This window comes from Cuculus canorus, chromosome 1, assembly GCF_017976375.1.
Source record: "Cuculus canorus isolate bCucCan1 chromosome 1, bCucCan1.pri, whole genome shotgun sequence".
Lineage (NCBI taxonomy): Eukaryota > Metazoa > Chordata > Aves > Cuculiformes > Cuculidae > Cuculus > Cuculus canorus.
In genome coordinates this window covers 136830364-136850144 of record NC_071401.1, presented here as the reverse complement: position 1 = coordinate 136850144, position 19781 = coordinate 136830364, and the positions used below count along the sequence as shown (strand labels likewise).

The following is a 19781-nucleotide window of genomic DNA, read 5'->3' as shown; positions in this document are numbered from 1 at the left end:
ATAATTTGTCCAGTTCACAGTTGAAGTAACTGAGACTGAGAGGTGTGAAGCAACACACCAAGGTTGTGCTGGTGGCTGATAGGAGAAGTAGGTCTTGCTCCAGGCATCAGAGTGCCATGCTTGTAACTATGGTGCAACAAAATGAGAAAGACCGATTTCTGTGGTGCTGGTTCTGTTATTGCAGCTAACTGATTAATGCATTGCCTGAAAAATAGACTTTAGTCTGCACTGATATAGGTGGAGTTAATGGTCTTGCTGAGTAGAAGTTGGAGTTGAAATTGTAGATTTCATATTTGGAAACAGGAGTCCCATTTCAATTGGCTTGCACACACATGCACGTTCACATTAAATGATATATGTTTTTATTGCAAAAGCATTTCTATTAATGTGTACAGAAATATCTCCTTGTATAGTAGAGAGGAGTGGGGCAAGGATGAATCCAATTTTGGTTTTATTTTCTTAAAATCAGATGTCTATAACACTTAAATGAAGGAGAATCTTTGCCCGGAAACCTTTGAGAGATTTTGGAAACACACAAGTAATTATAACCTTGTGAGTGGAACCCCTTGAAGAGCTTTTAAATTTTGAGAGTGCAACCTTGAAGAGTGCAAACTTCTTCAAGACTTTGAAGAAGTACAGTTACCTCCTGGCATGCACTATAAAAGCTAAAGGAGTAAGTAAAAGCATTTGGAGACAGCAAACCTTCCTGCGTCCATCCTCTGCCCAGGCTGTCTGTGCCTTCTCCCTACTCTGCAACTCCCCTTTCTGATCCTAGGATCCTGCCCTGAGCTGCATTTCCCCCTTTCCTCCTCTCCTCCTCCTGTCCCCATCTCTGGAGGGTTTGGTTAACCACAGGTCAGCAGCTATGTGTACACTTACCCTCTCCTTTTGCTCTGCACAGAGGAAAGGGGGTCACTGTGTTTAAGTTTGGACACTGCAGATTCTCTTCGTGCTTCTTGCAGGACAGCAGAGCTATCTGCATTGCAGAGCTGTAATTCAGTTTTCAAGCTTTGACTGAAATTCACAATCTATTTATACTTTGGCATTGCTCCAAGGGTTGGTGCTGTTGGTGAAATGGAAGAAGTGCTTGTTATTAAATTGTCCTAATCTCCCACTTCTGTCTTTCCCAGCGCTCAGATCCTGCCCCTGCGCTGCATACTGCATATTTTGTTACTGATTTATTCTGTCAATTGAAGTTCTGTGTGCAGGATGATCAGAGTGCACTGGCCTGGAGGGATCTCTTGTTCATGCCAGAAACCTACAAACAGGCTTTTAAATTGTCGCTTTAGTTTTACATTTATTAGCTTCTAAACTTACCCACAGGCCACTTGAAGAGGATGAAACTTAGCAATAATGCATTCACACTGTCGTTTCTATTGACAGTGTCAAACTGCTGTTTATTGAAGGTGAAATACTTTTGTGTTTCTGATACCATTGCTGGTGTTGACTGCCTCCACAACGAGCAGCAGAGCACATCTGCGGGCCAGCTAACATCCCAGGGAGAGTTTGGTGTCTCCAGATGATTTCCTGATGATAGCTGATTGGAGAGATAGATGAATAATGATTCCCCAACTGAAATAAACAAGAAACACTGAAAATAAAGTATTATAACGTCTTGTTTCAGCAATTGCTACAGTAATATTTGCTCTTATCTGAAACTTCATCATTAGGGCTTGAATCGGTCTGCAAAGATCTAAATCATTTTCCAGATTTATGGAGAGGGACAAGAAGACTGACTTGCAAGGCTCAACCTCTTGATTCCTACTTTGAGAGTTACTATGTTTTACCACAGTGAAAGACATGGCTGGTGGTCTGAGGTGTCTCCACTGCATTCCTGCACCTGGATTCATGATCTCACTGAATTAAATGTCAGGGAGCAGTGTCTAGTTCATTGCCTTTTTGTCTTGAAGGAGGTCACTGTCAAATATAATCACATTTTTCTAACTTGAAGAAGAATAGCCCTATATGTGTACTCAGCTGGACAGCTATGCCAGGAAATCAATTATCTGATATAAATCTAGGCGCTGTTTGTAGGCTTTGTTGCTGGAAGTCTATGGACAGTGTGCATTTGATATGCACATATCTTATGTGTGTACATACAGGTATGTCTCCACTTTAAAAGCATTTGTGCTTGCAGGTTCTTTATGCAGCTTTTCACACCTCTATACATGCTGCTTTTTGGCTCTGCTTCCCATGACAGTTTCAGCCTTTGCGTATGAAAGATGCAGTGCAATTAGGTAACCATTCTTCATGTATGTGCGCATGTAAAGTCCAGGTAGGAAAGCTTCCATTTCCCTCTTACACCTACAAAATACAAGAAGTATGCTGACAGGATGTGACTGCAGTGTTTCCAGCAAGGAACTCTATTGGAGGCATGATACGACTAGATAGATAGCACACGTACCTATGGAAAATAATCTAGAGATTACAGACAGAACAGGAGTCAACAATGTTATGGTGTTGATGAGAAGGAAGATACCATAGGGGAAGGCAGGAGAAGACATCTAAAATACTACTGCTGCTTTGCTCACAACTTAGCAGGAGTGCTATGCCTGTTTTAGATTGCTGCTCTCTAAGAAATTTGTGGGCCCAACAGCGAGGAGAGCTCAGAAGGCAGCAAGTGAAATAGTGAACCAGCTACTCAGCTTCAAGGGCTGTTTCCTACAACTATAGCAGAGGGAAGTAATGAGCTTGAAAGGGAAGGGGAAAGATTCAGGCTATATGCACAGGCATGGATTTGCAGTCATGAGGCTCAGGAAGCACAGACACATTGCCTGGAGAGGTTAGCATTACACTCCACAGAATGCCTTAGAGAGCTGGCTAAATGAACATCTTTCAGGACTTGCGTGTGTGCTTCTGAGCAGAGGATGAAATAGATGACCTCCTGGGATCCTTCTTACTTCTAGGACTTCATGCTCTGTAGATTTACATGGATTCAGTTTTGAACTGAGAAAAAGATCTTTCTTCCCAAGCACTCAGATATGGCCTGAGCTGCTCCTCCTAACCAGTGTTTTGATAACTTTCTGACAGGAAGCAATAAACTTAATTACATATGAGGGAAACAGATGCTGCTTTTTACAGTTGCCTTGCCTACAAATAAACTAACATTATTTTAATAATGGAATTAGAGTGGTATGGTTTTCTTCCAACTTTTCCTTGGAAGAAAAGTTTATTATGATTTGTCTGAACTCATTATTGAGTTTAGACTTTAAAATATCCCAACTACATCCATCTGAAATAAAAGAATTTTGTACTACAGCAATTATATCAGTGTCCAAATCACTTACATTAAATTGGAATGTGAAAATAGCCTGGAGAGAAGTTTGCTCAGATCTTGGTGATAACATTATTTCAAACACATGTACATAAATTTAAACTAATATTCTGCAGTAAAACAATTACATTGTCTCATTTAATTTAATGAACCACAAAGTCATTACTTCTTGAAATTGAAAAGGTGTATTGGACAAGCAGCTTCTCTCTCAAGAGCTCTGGCCATACTTAGGAGAGAAATTTCTCTATCAGGAAATGATGCAGGACTTCTCAAAGCAGTTGCCCAAACCATTAGGAAATCTGACATTAGAGGCTTCGAGTGATTAATTACTTCAGTGGCTCAACCATAGATTTGTTTGATATCTGACAGACAGTCTGTGAAAAATACTAACGGCGTGTAATTAGTTCTCTGAAGCTCATTCTGTTAAATACTTGCATGGCCAACCATTCTCAAATACCTGCTGTAAAATAAGTCTAGAGTAGAATGTGTTTCTCTTAAAGTGGTAACAGTTATTTGCCATTGTGATCAGTTTGCTTCCTTTGAAGCCCTTTGACAGCATTTAACAGCAATTTTCAAGCCCAGTCAACAAAACATCAATATACAAGCTATAGCACAGTGTAGAACTTCTAAGGGAATGTGGGAGAGCTTCATATGGTGTTGGAACACAAGAACATTAAGGTTTGGGCAAAATGGACATTACCACTAGGCAAATACAAGAGTTTTATATGCTATTTCTAGTGTAGCCATGCACGGGGAAGTACCAGGTTCTTACTTCGCTTGGTTCCAGTACAAGAATGCAGGTTTCGTTGTAGCACTTCCTTAACCCTGTACTTGATGCAGGTGTCTCAGCAGTTAAGAGTGGGGCGCGTGGGTTTGCTTGTTCAATTTAGAAGTCTGTTCAAAATGAATGGAGTCACGTTTTTCTGTAGAAGCTTCAAGGAAATCACAATAAATATTTCATGGGAAATAACATAACAGGAGAGTTAAAAGACAATGTTTAAAAAGGAGAACAGTTTGAGTGTGGCTCTTCCTGTGTGAAGTAATTGTTCACGGAACATAAACACGCAGGAACTATTTTTCTACTGTCTTGTGATGCTACTTAAGGAAGAAAAAAAACCTATACACTCCACTGACAACCAAAGATATTTTTGGCTGGCTAGAAACAGATTTAATTCATGTGATTTGCTTGAATGGTATAATTATGATATTAATTTTCATCATGTTGCCTAAATACAAATGCATGTGCCAGAAACAGAAAACTGAACTGGCAGCCAATGAAATACATTTAATGCACAGGAAATATCTCAGACTAAAGTAATTTACAGATTATGAGAATGAGTGGGAATGAAGCAGCAAGACAAAAGGAAAACATAATCTATGAAGGTGATAGGAAATTAAATTAAATACAGATTTGACTTCAATTGAATCTTACTAGCTGTGTTAACTTTCCCTCCAAGAAAATCTCTTACTATATTAGCGCTGACTCCCTTTATGACAGTGAATTAAAATATTTCTGACCATTCTCTAGCATAACGTCCAAAAAAAATCCTCAGTTTCTAAAAAATCCTTGAGTTGTAGGTAAGTGGGGGCCAAAGACACTTGAAGGCTCAGAACAGTCTTAAAACCAACAATTAGTGATAAGAATGCAGACTCATGCAGAGGACTGATAAAAGTGTGTATGGCTGCAATAAAGAGGAGAAATCAGTAAGTGCTGAATAGTAAAATCCTAGCTGTAGACTTTCAAACATCCAAGGACACAAAAGATTGGAGAATTAGCATTTGCAGGATTGAGGAAACTTCTGAAATTGTCATTTTTAGTCTTAGATGGATGAGGCCGTGAAATATTCATAAAATCGCTTTTCCCTAGCTTTCCACTTCATCAATGACTATCAAATCTATATGTGCTATTTCCGGATGCATATAATCATAACATGTACAAGCATTACTAAGCACATGCAAACATATTGTTGCATGTTCAGATAAGGATTCCCACAGCACACACATCCATATGCTTTCATGTTGGTTTTTTTTTAACTGCTAAAAAGATCTAGCCAACATTTGACGATTATGCAGCGGTGATGTCAAGAGGCTCAACTAGATGGCTTGTCAAGTAACTGGGGCAAAACACACTGCTTGTGAAAACCAGGCTACAAAATATAAGACATTGCAAATTAGACACTGGTCTGATACAGAGATAACACAGAACCCAGTAAAACAGTGGGTCATTTATATCATGGTAGTTACCCTATTTTTTAAATTTTTAAACTGGTGCTTGGGTTAATTCCTATCATGCTAGAAAATTGAGTTAAGTGAATACGTTAGTATATGCTTTTACAGTGCTTGAGTGCATGTAAGTTAGCAGTCAGGAGAAAGAAAATCTTAACAAATGCATTGAAAATGAACTTAAACTCTACAAGTCCCTCAATTTTTTTCCCCACTGTAATACAAGTTTCAGTTCCTTATGAAATTAGGTAATATGCTTGGTAGAATTTGGCCTACAAGATCCTTGTTTCATTAGAGAAGTTGATGGGTAGTCAGCTCAGAAATGTCTTGCTGATTTTTCTGGGTTTAATGTACTCTTCCTACAGTTTTATAATGATATTTTAGAGCTACTATGAATCATCTGAGTTGTGAGTAATTAACCCCTCTGGAAATCTAGCTTCTGAGGATGTCTCATGTTAAATAATCATAAAATGAGTCACTGAAATTGGACGTGTTGGGAATATTTTGAGCTGATCACCCCAAAACTTAGAGTCACTGAGCAGATAACAACTCAAAAACCAAGAGTATCTGCTCCTGTGATATGTATCATTCAGGCAAATAAACAATGTTTGAATTAATCTAGACAGCAACCAAGGCAGAACAGCAAAGTCTATAGTTAAATCCTAGAACTGAAATTTTGCTAGACTGTAGCCCTTATTCCTACTCCATACTTAGCAATCATAAAGCCACTAACCCCAATGAATAAGGCATTCTTTGTTTCATCACTTCTGTGCTGATGTGAACTGTTACTTGCAGGTGTACTTAGCTGCTCTTATGCATTCTTTTTTTCTTCAGCCTCCAACAACTAACTTTTCTTTGTAAAACTACAAATGTGTACAAACAAAACTCCCAACTTTCCACAACTTTCCACCTGAGGGATTATCTGCTTATTCAGCATTTACAGATTTTGAAAATCTGCAGAAGAAAGAAATTGCAGACTTTGCAAGATGTTTGGCATTTATAATTATTGTAACTGCAAAACACAGCACATTATTTGTTCACAGTAGGTCTCAACAGCAATAAAGTGTATGCCTCTCCTTCAGGTTTCAGCTGTGGAAGTATTTTGACAGTTGGATCCACAATATGTAACTACATGTGGGCAGAGTTCTGTTTTCTTTTTGCTGCTGAAGAGAGGCTTTCAAGTTTGCCACAAATCTCAGGCATATGAGCATATTTTCCTACTAAAAATCCTTTCTTGCATTCTCCTTCCCTCTGAACGAAAGGAGATTGTTGATATGCAGTTTTGTACTTTGTGATATCACCTCCTGGAAATGCTTACTCCTCTATAAGTGGGACACCTTAGTGTCAAATATGACTTGTCATAAAGCTGCAGCAGCCAGGACTGTAAGATAAAATTCCCCTCTAAGCCTTGAGCCAGCCTGCACACCCTCTCAATCACCTGGGCACCTCTGGAGGTTTGCAGATCAGGCACTGAGCTTGTCTCGGGCCTTTCCAAGGACAGGTTTCATCCCTTTCTCTAGCTAGGTGTTATAAATCATGGCTTCTGGAATTGGGAGAGCACTGTAGCAACTAAAAATGTTGTAATAAAACCTCTCTGACATACCTTTCCTCTCTCGTTTTGGAATAGAAAGTAGGCAATTAACTTCACTGAAATACAGCACAGGCATCATCAAACCCACCACCAAATAACCGCTACAGGAGTTGAGAGCTCCTGTTAATATTCATGACCTAGAAACAGAAGTCAAATCTAGAAGTTGGAGGCCGGTAGCTGGAGGATTCAGCATCAGCTTAGAGAAATCTGTCTTCTATCTTGCAAACCACACAAGTTTCTTTGTTTTGAGACTGTTTGCTTAGAGTTAGCAAGGCTTTTTCACTTTTATAATCGTGACATTACAGGCAGTCACTGTTTAAGGATTCGTGGATAATGTTTTAATGAAAAGGCACAATTCTAGAAAGAGAGATCTATATTTTTTTTTTTTTTCCTTCTTAATTTGTGGTCATGGTAACCATAAACATTAACTTTCACTGCAATTTAGAGCTTCCTGGTGTCCTAACATCAAGAAGCTTGGTGGTTTTATGCAGTTTGGTTAAGTGGCCTACATTTCAAAGCTTTTTCAGACACTGCTGGGTTGGGAATGTCATGAGCATAGGCTTCCCTGTGGTGGTTGAACAATTTTATCTGGCCTGCTGCAACTGAGGAACATGGAAAAGAGGGAAAATGGAAATGCATTCAAATTTGTCAGTCAACTTTATCTTTCTTTTGTGTTTTTCTAAGCTACTTATGGTAGGTATTAATATACAGACCTTACGGGTAGCCACTTCCCTTCTGTATCTGCTGAGTATAGATAGCAGTTAAGGGAATGAGTCACTTTGTGGAACACATTTTATGTGGCACTTCTCAATGCATTTTTTTTCAACTATTTCTCAGGGGTATCAGGTTTGTTTGAATCTTCAAGTCCACAAAAGACATCATACTATGCAGATAAGGACTTCATTTTAATAACTGATTCCTGAATGACACTCAATAACGTATCTGAAATGCTTGGCATTCAGATTGTATTTTTTACATTCCAACCTGTACTTTGGCCGTTCCAGTTCAGCAGAGATCATATTACTGATGGTACAACTGTACTTGTCATCTTGGTGTAAGGGGACAGGTTAACAGATGGCTACTTAATGGCACAGCAAAGATTTTGTTCTTTGCTTCGTTTCTTGTATACGGGCAATTTTCTGCTACCATCTCCAAGCTCCAAAAATGATTCTTTGTGCAACACTGTTAAAATATAGATTAAACTGCTTGATGTATTTCCCACAAAGTGAATAGGTAAGTTGAAAAGTATGTTGTGTCTGAAAAGAAAACAAACATTTGTTGATATTTATGTTCCCATCCAGGTTATGTTATGTATTAGACTCTACACTACCATCTGGTTTAATTAATGGCTTGTGAAACTTGCCTTCTAGATGGCAGACACCACAGTGTGATATTTTGTAGGACAAAGTCATCCATCTCCTTTGTTTCTTCTCAAGAGAGAAAAGGGCTATTTCCTTTCCTTTCAAACATTTTGTAGGACTAACCTTAAAACAGAGTGAAAGCATGGCCTTTGAATTGTTCTTAAAAGAAATCACTTTTGAATAACTATCTTGAGAAAAATAAGCACAATGAAGCTCCAGGGCTAAAACTGACTGTGAATCCGCTAGCTGGGTAGTGCTGGCAGAGTCACATTTTTTATTGACAGCTGTGAAAGAGCTGCTGTGGTCTGGGATGCAAAGAACAGCTGAAGTTCAGCAGAGAAGCATGCAGCCTGCACTAGAGATGGTTCCCAAGTCCTTGATTGCTTGAACTTTTAGTGATGATGTTGGCATTCTCTTTGGGTGATACTGCAGATCTCTGCGTGAGGCTGCCTTCCCTCAGAAATCTTATTGGGTCACTACATGCTTCTGTCTTCCTTCACTAACACTTTGTATTGTCACCCAGCATGAAAAATAATGCTTCAGTTTGGTTTTTTTCAGGTTTCATCTCTGTCCTTTGGTGGTCAATCTCTGTGCTGAGCCTTGCTCTTATCTTAATTTTATTTGTGAAGAAACAGAATACCTTTTCCTTATGCTTTGCCCATTAACCAAACTTTAAATTGTTTGCCTGGGTGTCAATGAAGTGATGCTGCTTAACTTTAAAGGCCTTAAAAAAAACCCCACCATAATAATCTTGAAGAACTTTGCTAATCAAACTCATCCAAGAGTTTGAATTACAAGCTGAATTTCTCTGCAATGTATATTCTACAGCACTGGACTAGGCTTGAAGAAGCCTCTGTTACAAATCTAGCTCAGACATCAGTCAAATGTTTTCAGGCTTCTGCCTCTGTTTCCCCAGTTAAATGGGGGTAAGGGTAATTATAACTTTCTTCTGGAAAAAAACCCCAAATTTCCGAGACCTTCTTTGAATTGCTAGAGGGGTTCTGGTTCTAAATCCCGTGTATAAATGTTAATGTATATATATTGCTCCTGTACACAAGTATGTTTTAATTAATATATTTGGAAAAACTCTTGTGAGGCCACCTTGTAAATTTTGCCCTAAATAAATGGACTAATGGAAGACTGGGCTAATGGAAACCTGAAACGCAACCCAAACTCTTCACAGAACTCAGCAATTTCTGCACTGGTTCTGCGCCTGAAGTCTCATCTAGCCAGGCTGTTTCATCTCCCACCGCTGAAGCCTTATCTTTTGCTCTTAAGCTAGATTTCCATTTCTACAGTGGGTGCTAGATCTGGTTTTACCCGCAATCCTGCACCATTCAGAGCAATAGGTCATGCTCAGGACCGAGGTGCTTGCCAGAGGAGGTCACAGACAGAGAGTTTTTGTAAAGCTTCCTCTAAGATGTTTATCCATCTAGACTTTGAGAGTTGCAGCCATCCTTGCTGCAGCTTCTTTTTAAACACATTTCTGCATCACCTTTTTTGCTTCCATCCACTTCTCCATCATCCTTTTTTCAGGGAGGATAATTGGATAAATCACATCATCTAGATCTACTGTTGATTCTCAGCTAGTCTCAGAAACAGAGGGAAACTTACACAAATTGTGTTGCCTTACACAAATTCATTTTTCTCCCTAATAAGAGCCAAGGATCATTTGTTATAGGAAAAAAATATACAGCTAACAACATTAACAAGATTTTTTTCTCTCCTTTGTTTTTATTCCATACAATTCATCCTAGTCCAGGGGGATTACTTCTTGTGAGACCAAATTTATTGTGTCCCTTTCTATATCAGACATGACCTTCACATGAACAGACATTATTAAGCAATGTTAAATTATGAATGATGGCTTCCTGACAGCCACAGCTCAGATCGAAATTTCAGCAAATGTCAAACATGAGGTCAGAATCTGTTTGAGTCCCCAAGGAAAAGGAACTTTCCTAACAAAAAAGAGTTAGCAGTCTGTGTTGTGCTTGAAGTTAACAAGAAAGTCTGTGTTGTGCTTGGAGTAACAAGAAAGAGTTAGGAGTCTGTTGTGCTTGGAGTCTGTGTGCACTTGTGCGTGCGTCTTCCATTGTTACTTTTATATGCACTTTGTTTCCTTTTTAAGTGGTGCATAATAAAATAGGCCCCCTCCAGCCACAATAGTTTTGGCATGACAATTCTAATACATGATTGATACTTCTCTTTGTGAGGAAACCCCTTAACTTCAGCGCAGATTGCGCTGTTAGTAAGAACAGCTCATAGAGCTGCACAGGGATTCAGGTTCACTGAAGGGTTTTTACAGGTACTTTTCCCTATGGGAGAATTCAGAAAGACTGCTGAATCCATCTGTCTCCAGTAATGTATGTTCGAAAGTGCATTGTAATTTTTTTTCTGTACAGCTTTACAGCTATTCTTTGAATTTGATTTCCCAGTTTGGAGGAAGTATGCTTTATAATCAGAGTTGCTTCTAGACTCTTATGCTTTTCAGTAATAACCGTTGCAGTAGTCTGGGCTGGAGATTTCTTTCCCTTTGTTATGACAGGCCAGACCTACGGAGCCAGTTGTGCTGAAGGTCAAACCCTTTAAGGACTGTAATAAATTTACTGTGATTTGTGAACGCATCCACTTCTATTAGATAAAAGCATGCCAATTGTCTGAATATCTGTATTAGGGATATGAAAGGATGATTTGGATGCACACTGTGAATAAATATGTGTTGGTTTTGAAAGGGAGCCTCTTGTAGTGCACATGGCAGGCATGTCACTCAGAATTTCACTGTACTTCCTCACCTTCACCTAAATGGTGATCCTGCCCATCTACATCTTTCATGGACACTCTTAAATATGTTAAGACAGGCTAAAGATGTATCCTGAAGCCAGTGCTGTAGAACAGAGGTCTCAGCTTTATGGCCTTCCTAGAGATACTATAATGATATGCAGCATTGATGGCAAAGTTATCAAAAATTGCCTGTGCTTCTTTTTGCGAGCAAAACTTCTTTCCTTGCAAAATCAAAAAGCAAAGTGGTTGTGGCTAATGGCTTGATACATTCCAGGTTACTTAGTCCTACATGTTTTCACTCTTCCTTGTTCCATGTTGCTACTACCTAATATCACTGGTCACATAAAAACATGTTTTGAAATTCCTTTCAACATTGCTCATAAAAAAGGTTCTCTGTTTTTGATAATGAACTCTGCCTTTCATCAGTAAGATCTTTTTTTCCCCTTTTATGCCTTTCCTTGTGCATTCTGACTCCTCTCTGCAGCTGGAAGGATGACTGTAGATGTTGTCACAGTAATGGTATTATTACAGAGTGACAGGTGAGGGAAAAAAATGTGGCAAAATTAGTAATGCTTTTTTTGAAGGCTAAATGCTACAGCCAGGTAAAAAACAGATCAGCTTTTGGACACCATGTCTTTACAAGAATATTAGTTTGATATTGTATTTATATTTCCCTCCCCTCCAACAGGATTACATAGAACCATCTGTTATATCAAGGGCTGAGAGTGCTTTATTAGTTAGAATATACATTTGTTGGTGATTTTCACAGAGCTGCAGAGTAAATCCTGATAGGAAGAAGCATTATGGGAATTTGCCAATGGGTCTTTGTATGGGCAACTGTGCATCCATTCATGAAGGCTATTTGTGTTATTCTTACAGAGTGAGATTCAGATGTCAGGTTTTCAAACTGTATTAATAGAAGGAATGCAGGGAAATCATCTTGTTCAAAGGCAACACCACAGAGAAGCTGACCTACAATATTATCTCAGGCAGACATCGATTTCTGAACATCTTGCTGTTGTACATTTGGTCAGAACACATACCAAAGGAGCACTGAGTATTTATAGTAATGGGAAATAATAGCTGCCATTCAGCACTTAATAATAACTGGGGGTTTTTTTAAGCTCCCTTCTTCCTTAGAAAACAAATCCATCCTTCACGTTGACTGTACTAATGGAGCATGAAATACTTGGAGAACCAAGGGCACAGTTTAAAGCAAGGTGTTTTAGTCAGGTGGTAACTGAGTGCATTTGGAAGATAACAGATTTACCTTGTAAGTATACAGCATAACAATATTTTCATCAACTGAAAGGATGCTGTAGCCTAAAGGCGATTCCAATGCAACTCCTCTGCTGAATTCTGCAGAATGGAAGATGAGTGGGATGCTGAAGAGGAGGAGAAAACCCCTCTTATTTTGGAAGTGAGAGGTCTGGACAGGAAGCAACGACAAGGTACCAAAGGATGCTTGTAGAAGTGCAGGATTCTTTAAATGAAAGCAGGCAAAACCTGGATTTTGGGGAAAATACAGCTGAGGTCTTCATGCACATTTGGGATGGGGGGGTAAGGAAGAGTCCTGTTTTATAGTGCTAGGAAAAGTCTTTGCGGTGGGCATTTGCTGGGCAAGGTGTCAGCTTCACCTGTAGGGTCGGCAGGGGAGCAGCAGAGGGAGGTGGCTGAGTCAGGGATCTACCTGCCCTTGGTGGAGGAAAAAGTCTTTGCAATAGAAAATGGGAAAGGAGATCTGCAGATCCATTTCGGAGTGAAAAGGGGAAAACCACGACACTATGTTTTCTTTCTGATCAGTGGATACATAGTCACACTATTTGTCCTGAAATGCTTAAGATCTCTGTTTAATCCATGCTGTCACCCACTGCTTTTCTCCGTGCTGCTTTTTAAAGGCGTCTCTCAATAACATATTTTATTTTTTCTGTATTAGGGCTGCATATGAGCTATGCCTAGAATAGTTAGCCTTTCTGGCTGAAGACCTTACTGGGACCAGAATAATAGAGATGAGGTTAAATGTCTCCACTCAAGTTATGATTAAAATGCAGTGCAACAGAGAAGAATCATACCTGAATTTGAATGCTATGCTTTGAGTTAAAGACATGGATTGTTGATCACTGCATCTCTACATTTTCTCAATGACTGCAAACTGTCACTATTTGCTCGTAAGTAAGACTCAAGTCTAGCAGTTTATTCTTGCCTCCCATTTATTCTCCACCTGAAACAGTTATCTTCACTGGAAAGCATCGGTGCGCTTCTCTTCAGGGCTCACTGACAGAAGGAAAGGACAGAGACTGATAATGGGGGCTAGAAACAGATTTGACTACAGAGTAAAAGACCTGAGTATGAGCTTGTCCTGGTGTATTTGTGATTCCCACCTGTATGAGAGCAGAACGAGGACAGGCATTTTCAGTTCTCCATGAAAAGTCAGCAGCAATGTAATAGGCTCTGCCTCATCTCTGTCTTGGTCCACCTGGCTCCAGCAGGATCCACAGGGCAAGACACAGGACATGAGGATGGGGTTTCTGCCATGGCACTAGTCTGGCATGAACTATGGTGAATTCAGTGAATGGCCTGGGGGCTTCATGCTGAAATATGTTCAAAAGAAAGAAGAGGAAAGCCTTAGGAATATCTCACAGTTTCACAAATAAAACGTACTCCAAAATCTTGTGTCTTGGTATGCAAGAGTAAAAGCCCTTTATTAAAGAAATAAACCCTCCCTATGCTGCCTTGGGAGGGATCACAGAATCACATAGTTGTTTAGGTTGGAAAAGGCCTATAAGATCATTGAGTCCACCTGTAAACCTAACACTGTCAAGTTTGCCACTAAACCATGTCCATAAGTGTCATGTCTACATGGCTTTTAAATACCTCCAGGGATGGTGTCTCAACCACTTCCCTGGGCAGTCTGCTAATCTCCAGTCAACTGAAGAAATTAACAAATAATTCTATCGGTTTTATTTTGACTTCATTGCAAGCAGTTTGGACAGTGAAATGATAGCAGTCATTATTACTTTCTCTTGTTCTTTTCCACTTTCTGGTTTCCCAAGCAACACCGAGCCTCTGGTTTGTCTCTCTTCTCAATTACAGGTGAGCAAAGAGGCAGAATTTAATTTGGGATATAGTTTTGCACATTTTGATCAATTTTTTAAAAAAGTTTTTATGAGTTTTGAATTAGTCTTCAGAGACTGAATGGTTCTCTGTTTTCAATAGAAGAGACTGAATAGATTTTGGTTTAGTTAATGTTGGCAAATAGCTTCCTCACCAAAAGGAACATATTTACCCTGCTCAAAATATTTTTTTGGTCAGAGGTTGGCCCAAATACCTTCCTCAATTTCTTTTCCCATTTTGTCCAGAGAAAACATCTCTAATGCTCTAGGCAGCTCTAGCAAGGCAGATATGAATGAAGACAACATTTCTTGTGCAATCACAAGTTTCTGCCTTCTTTCTATTCATTAAACATCATGATGATAATATTTGTTTGGTCAGCATATATTTCTACATAGTGACACAGCATGGAAGAGAGAATGCTTTTCCTCCTCTCAAGCACCAAAAGGGCATTGAGAATTCCAATCTTATATTTTACTGAAATTAAGTAGCATCTGTTTGTGCTCTCTAGCTGAAAACACTCTGTAAACAGGCAGCTAGGACTTATTATTATTTTTTTATTGCTATCTTACAATCAGGACATATTAAACTAACTGTCAGCCTGGGGATGAGTGTGGGGGACTGAGTGTGTGGACACTGGTGATCTTGGCTCCCAGGCTCCTGCCGGTGACCTGGGGCTGAGCACTGGGAAGCGAGTGTGTGGGCACCGGTGACCCCGACTTCCAGGCTCCTGAAGGTGACCTGGGGCTGCTCGGGGAGGACTGATCGTGCGGACACCGGTGACCCCGGTTCTCAAGCTCCTGACGGTGCCGTGGGGATGAGCGTGGGGGGACCGAGCGTGGGGGACCGAGCGTGCGGGACCGAGCGTGCGGGCACTGGTGACCCCTGTTCTCAAGCTCCTGAAGGTGACCTGGGGCTGATGGTGGTGGACTGATGGTGCGGGCACAGATGTTCCCCGCTCCCAGGCTCCTGACGGTGACCGAGGGCTGAGAGCGGGGACATCTCATCCGAGGAGATGCGGAGCGGGGAGATGCCGGGAGGGCTGCGTGGGGCCGGGGGCTGCTCTGTCCGCCAGGGCGCGCTGGAGAACGGCGCGGCGGGGGCTGGGGGAGCGGCGGGCGCCCGGTGCGGGACCTCCTCGCCTCCCTCGGCCCCGGCTCTGCCCGCGGGGGTCTGCGGCCGCCGCTCCCCTCCCTCTCCCGGCGGCTGGAAATTGACCGTGTCCGCCCGCAGCGCGGCTGCGAGCGAGGGAAGAGAGAGCGGGGGCTCGTCGGGAGGCGGAGGAAAGGAGGGAGGGAGCAAGGACGGGCGGGGAGCGGCGGAGCATCGCCTGGCGGGGAAAGCGAGGGACCAAATGACTGTGAGGAAGGACGGGAGCTGCCGCCGAGAGAGGCGCCCCCGCAGGAGACCCGGCGGGGCGGCGATGGAGGCGGGCGGCGGGCTCGGGGCGCGAGGCTGAGCCGGAGCCCCCGCATGGCGCGGGCCTGAGATGCTGGAGCGGGGCCCGGGGCCGCGGCGGCGCTGCGGGGCGAGGAGGAGGATGGCGTGGAAGTGGCCGCGCACCCGCCTGCCCGTGGGGGCCAGCGCGCTGGGCGTCTTCGTCCTCTGCTGGCTCTACGTCTTCCCCGTGTACCGGCTACCCGACGAGAAGGAGATCGTGCAGGGGGTGCTGCTGCAGCAGGGCAAGGCGTGGAGGAGGAACCAGACTGCGGTCACCCTCTTCAGGTACCGCCGTGCGCGGCCCAAGGGCAGCGGGGGACGGGCAGATGGGCGCGGGCAGATGCACGGAGCGGCGGGCAGAGAGACCCCGAGCCGGGCAGGGGCACCTCCCAGCCGGGCAGGGACACCCCCTAGCCGTGCAGGGACACCCCGCAGCCGGGCTCCCGCCCCGCGAAGCCCCAAACTTTATTTTTCCCTACCCGACCCTTTGTTTTTTTCCCATCGGGCGAGGGGCAGGCTGGAACCCCTCCTTGGCCAGCAAAACTTTTTTGGTCGCTCAGCCGGTGCGGGGCTGGAGGCTTATTTCTTCCCGCAGGGAAATAAACCCATCTTGGATGCCTTTCCCAGGAGAGGGCTGAGGTTTCTGGGGCTTGCAGCGCTGGGTGCACAATAGGATGGTTCTATCCTCCTGGATAACAGCTGGAGAGGCAGCCCCTCTGGCTCTAACAAAGCAAGCGGCTCGGAGCCTCGCTTCGCCTATGGATTGTGTCTCCTTGCCTGCTGCCAGGGAAAGCAGAGCTTGTGGATCTCCCCGGGATGCATGCGGGGAGATTTGTGTGGGTGCTTATTCGTGTCAGCATCCTCGGTCCGAGGTACGCTTTGGAAGCTCTGCGCTGGTCCTTGACCCTTTGCCGTTTATTATAGAAGCTATGTGGAAAACCACCTTTTTATCTTTTGACACGACTGGGAAATGGCGATAGTCCTTGGAGCCCTTTTCACCTTCCCCAGCTGCACGAGAGAGGAGGAACGTTGCAGTCAGAGTGCCACATCCCATAGCGGTGGAGAACCAGGTCCTTGCAGCAGGGAGGATTTTTTTGAATGACCCTGGCTAAAAAGCATGTGCAGTGGAGATTTGTATCCCCTCGAAGTTTTCTGAGTGGCAGAGTAAAAACAGACAATTGGAAGACAGGCAGATTTCCTTCCCTTTCCTGGAGGGAAGCTGGTTTTCTCCCTTTCCTCTAAGCAGAAAATGAAAGATAAGAGTTAGTGGTAATCAAATTGCCTGCAAAAAGTCTCTCTTTCTTTAGTAAATGATGGAATGAATGAGATTCAAATTCTAAGGGACTTCTTTTCCTTTTTTTTTTCTTTTTTAAAGTGGTTTACAGCTTTATTTGATGTCCTTCAGTATTTTTTGAAGGCAACTCTACTTGTGTTTGTCATGACAAACATGAGCTGGCATGTGATTGTTTAATATCTTGTCTGCTGGGGTTACAGAAACTTTTCAGTTCTTGAAAAGCACATACTTCCTTGAGCCCCTGAAGCTTGCAGAAAATATAAGCAATGTGAGATGATGAGCAGGCGTGTGTTAATATATTCTCATTGGATAGGCCTGGAAGAAGTACTCCCTTTAATACAGGACTAGCAATGAAGTACAGATGCAGGATCCTTTTCCTAAAACATTAATATCAGAAACAAGGCTGATCTTCTCAGATACTGATTCATTGCAGTCCTGTTGTGCCACAGTTTCTCATTTTTGGGAGTAGATGAATCCAGATTCTAAAAAAATTACCCTGACCTATGATTTAGGAAGAGTTTGATTTATTATGTCTTCATGTTTGTAAACAAAATGTTGTTTGAACATTGATAGTGCTGCTGCAGCTTCAGTTTAAAAAGCAGGTTTTAGACCAATTCCACCACATGGTTTAGAAATAAAAACTGTGTGTGGCTTGTAAAACATAGTGCTTGGCCTTATGTTTTTCCACTCTCTAAGCATAGTGATTATCTCAGAGATGCTATTGGAGACAGTCTTTTGCAATAAAAGCAGCTATTGTTTCTTGTCTGTGTCTCTTGATGAGTTGGTGCAGCACTAAATACAATGAGATTTAAATCAGTCTGCTTCAATAAATTTAAAGTTTTTAAGAGAAAATGTGCATTGGTATATGAAATCAGTATACCATAACACTCAAATAATTGTGATGTAGAACTCTACTTTGCTGTGTAAATTTGCTTCTCTAATCAGTAGAAGATTATGAAATTGAAATCCATGTCAGGTAAGCTGCTGTATATTGTGAGGAGATTAACAGAAACAAAGTCCAACTGCAAAGAGTCTCTTATGCAAGAGCACTGTAAAAGCTCTAAGGTTCAGTTTCTACTGTAAACTGCCGATGAATGCCAGTCTCTGTTTTAATTGGGAGGGAGGTATAGAGCTTCACAGAAATCCTGCGTGCGGGCTTTGAAGGAATATGCTTTCCATAATAGCCTAGTATTAAGTGGGTTTTAATATATTATTAATGAAGAACAAGATTAATTGCCATTCTCCCTAGTCCTCCAGCCACATTCTGGTTACCAAACATTTTCGCTTTTGTGCAGTTTTGAAGAAAAAAGTTTAATTTATCTGTGCTAAAAATCAATATGAGAAAAAGCAAACTTCCACATTACTGCTTTTTATACTATGGTCCATAAGTAATTAACTTCATCAAAACATACTTTTCAAACCTCAGAAGTGCTATTCCCCTTTGCCTTCTGTACCTGGATCAAAGACAATTTCGGTTAAGTAACTTAGCAAGGTCAATGAAAGCATCTAGGGTAATTTGGGTTGAACCCTGGCAGCCAAGCGCCGGTAACTCCTCCATCTCCACTGCTCCTTCTTCCTCCTCTCTGTACAGCAAGAAGCCTCATGTATAGATCTGACCCATGTAAATTCTTGCTTATGCAAGAGCTCAGACTGTCCTGGTGCTTGTGGGATGGTTTACAGGAGGGTTTTGTGTTTGAATATGGATTTGCAGAACCGGTTTTCAGATATAAATACCTGTGTAAATAGCCACGGATCGCTGCTTCTGAGGTGTGTGTTGCCTTACTTCAGCTGTGAGTAAAGATGATTTGAACAGGATTAAGCCTTTTGCTCTGGTGTGAATCTGTACTTAAAGCCTTGACTCCGCATACACAGCTTCCATGAGTAATACTGGCATGATGATTGTGCTGAGTCCCACTGCCACTCAGTGCAGTGGGTGTCTGTGCAAGAGCTGCCAGGGTTCTTAGATGGAAGGACAGATCCTGAAAAGCCTGAACGTACAATTGAGGTTATTAAAAGAGCTCTTGGTCCAAAACCTTTCCTCAATTAAACACAGCTTCCTTTAAAGTCCTCTAATTCTGGGCATTTGGAGTTGACCAGAGCCTAATAGCAAGCTATTAGCATCCTTTACATTTCAGGGCACTAGTGACTGAGGGTAGTCAAACTCTCTGCTGTGGAAACATCCCTCTCTGACAAATGCTGGATAGTAGTCTGTCATTCAGATGGTAAACTGCTCGATCTTGAACTACAAAGTGGTTGGAATAGGAACGAGACTGTCGTTAGAGTCAAGACTGTCATTAGAGTCACTAATGGCTAATGCGACTAATTTACCTGCAATATAGTGGCTTGTCATCCTCTGAGGTGGTTAATGTTATTGCACCCTAATTGTTTTTACATATTGCTTAGGATTTTTTTAAGAGCCTAGTGCTGCTTAAATTATTTAGGCAAAACTGTTGTTAATTGCGGTTTGTTATTAGTGAAGTAACTGCCATACAATAATAACTTTAGGATGATTTTATTTAAAGTGATTGCTGTTGATTAAAAGCAGAGCTGAATCTTTTCATCTGCTTTACAAGTTGCATGCAACCACAAATCTTGAGTGCTGTATGTTTATTTGGCACTGGTGCTTCATTTGTTGCCCAGATGGACCTTCTCTGGGGAGTGAGTACACTGGTGGTGGGCAGCAGACTTTTGACTGCCAGAACTCCC

General features: G+C 41.9%; 1 protein-coding gene across 6 annotated transcripts in view; it reads left to right on the top strand.

Annotated features, from left to right (window-relative positions):
* Nucleotides 1-15658: 15658 nt before the first annotated feature.
* The window catches only part of ST8SIA1 (ST8 alpha-N-acetyl-neuraminide alpha-2,8-sialyltransferase 1), a 192302-nt gene continuing 188179 nt past the window's right edge, over nt 15659-19781 (top strand). For 4 of the 6 annotated variants that reach the window (XR_008450440.1, XR_008450438.1, XR_008450437.1 and 1 more), the window contains exon 1: nt 15660-16066. Coding sequence is in view for 2 of the 6 variants with exons in the window: in XM_054070188.1 (XP_053926163.1) it covers nt 15831-16066 (236 nt within the window). In the remaining 4 variants the exon portion in view is untranslated. Of the gene's footprint in view, nt 16067-19781 lie in introns of all 6 variants that reach the window. The other 2 variants (XR_008450442.1, XM_054070208.1) reach the window with 1 other exon arrangement.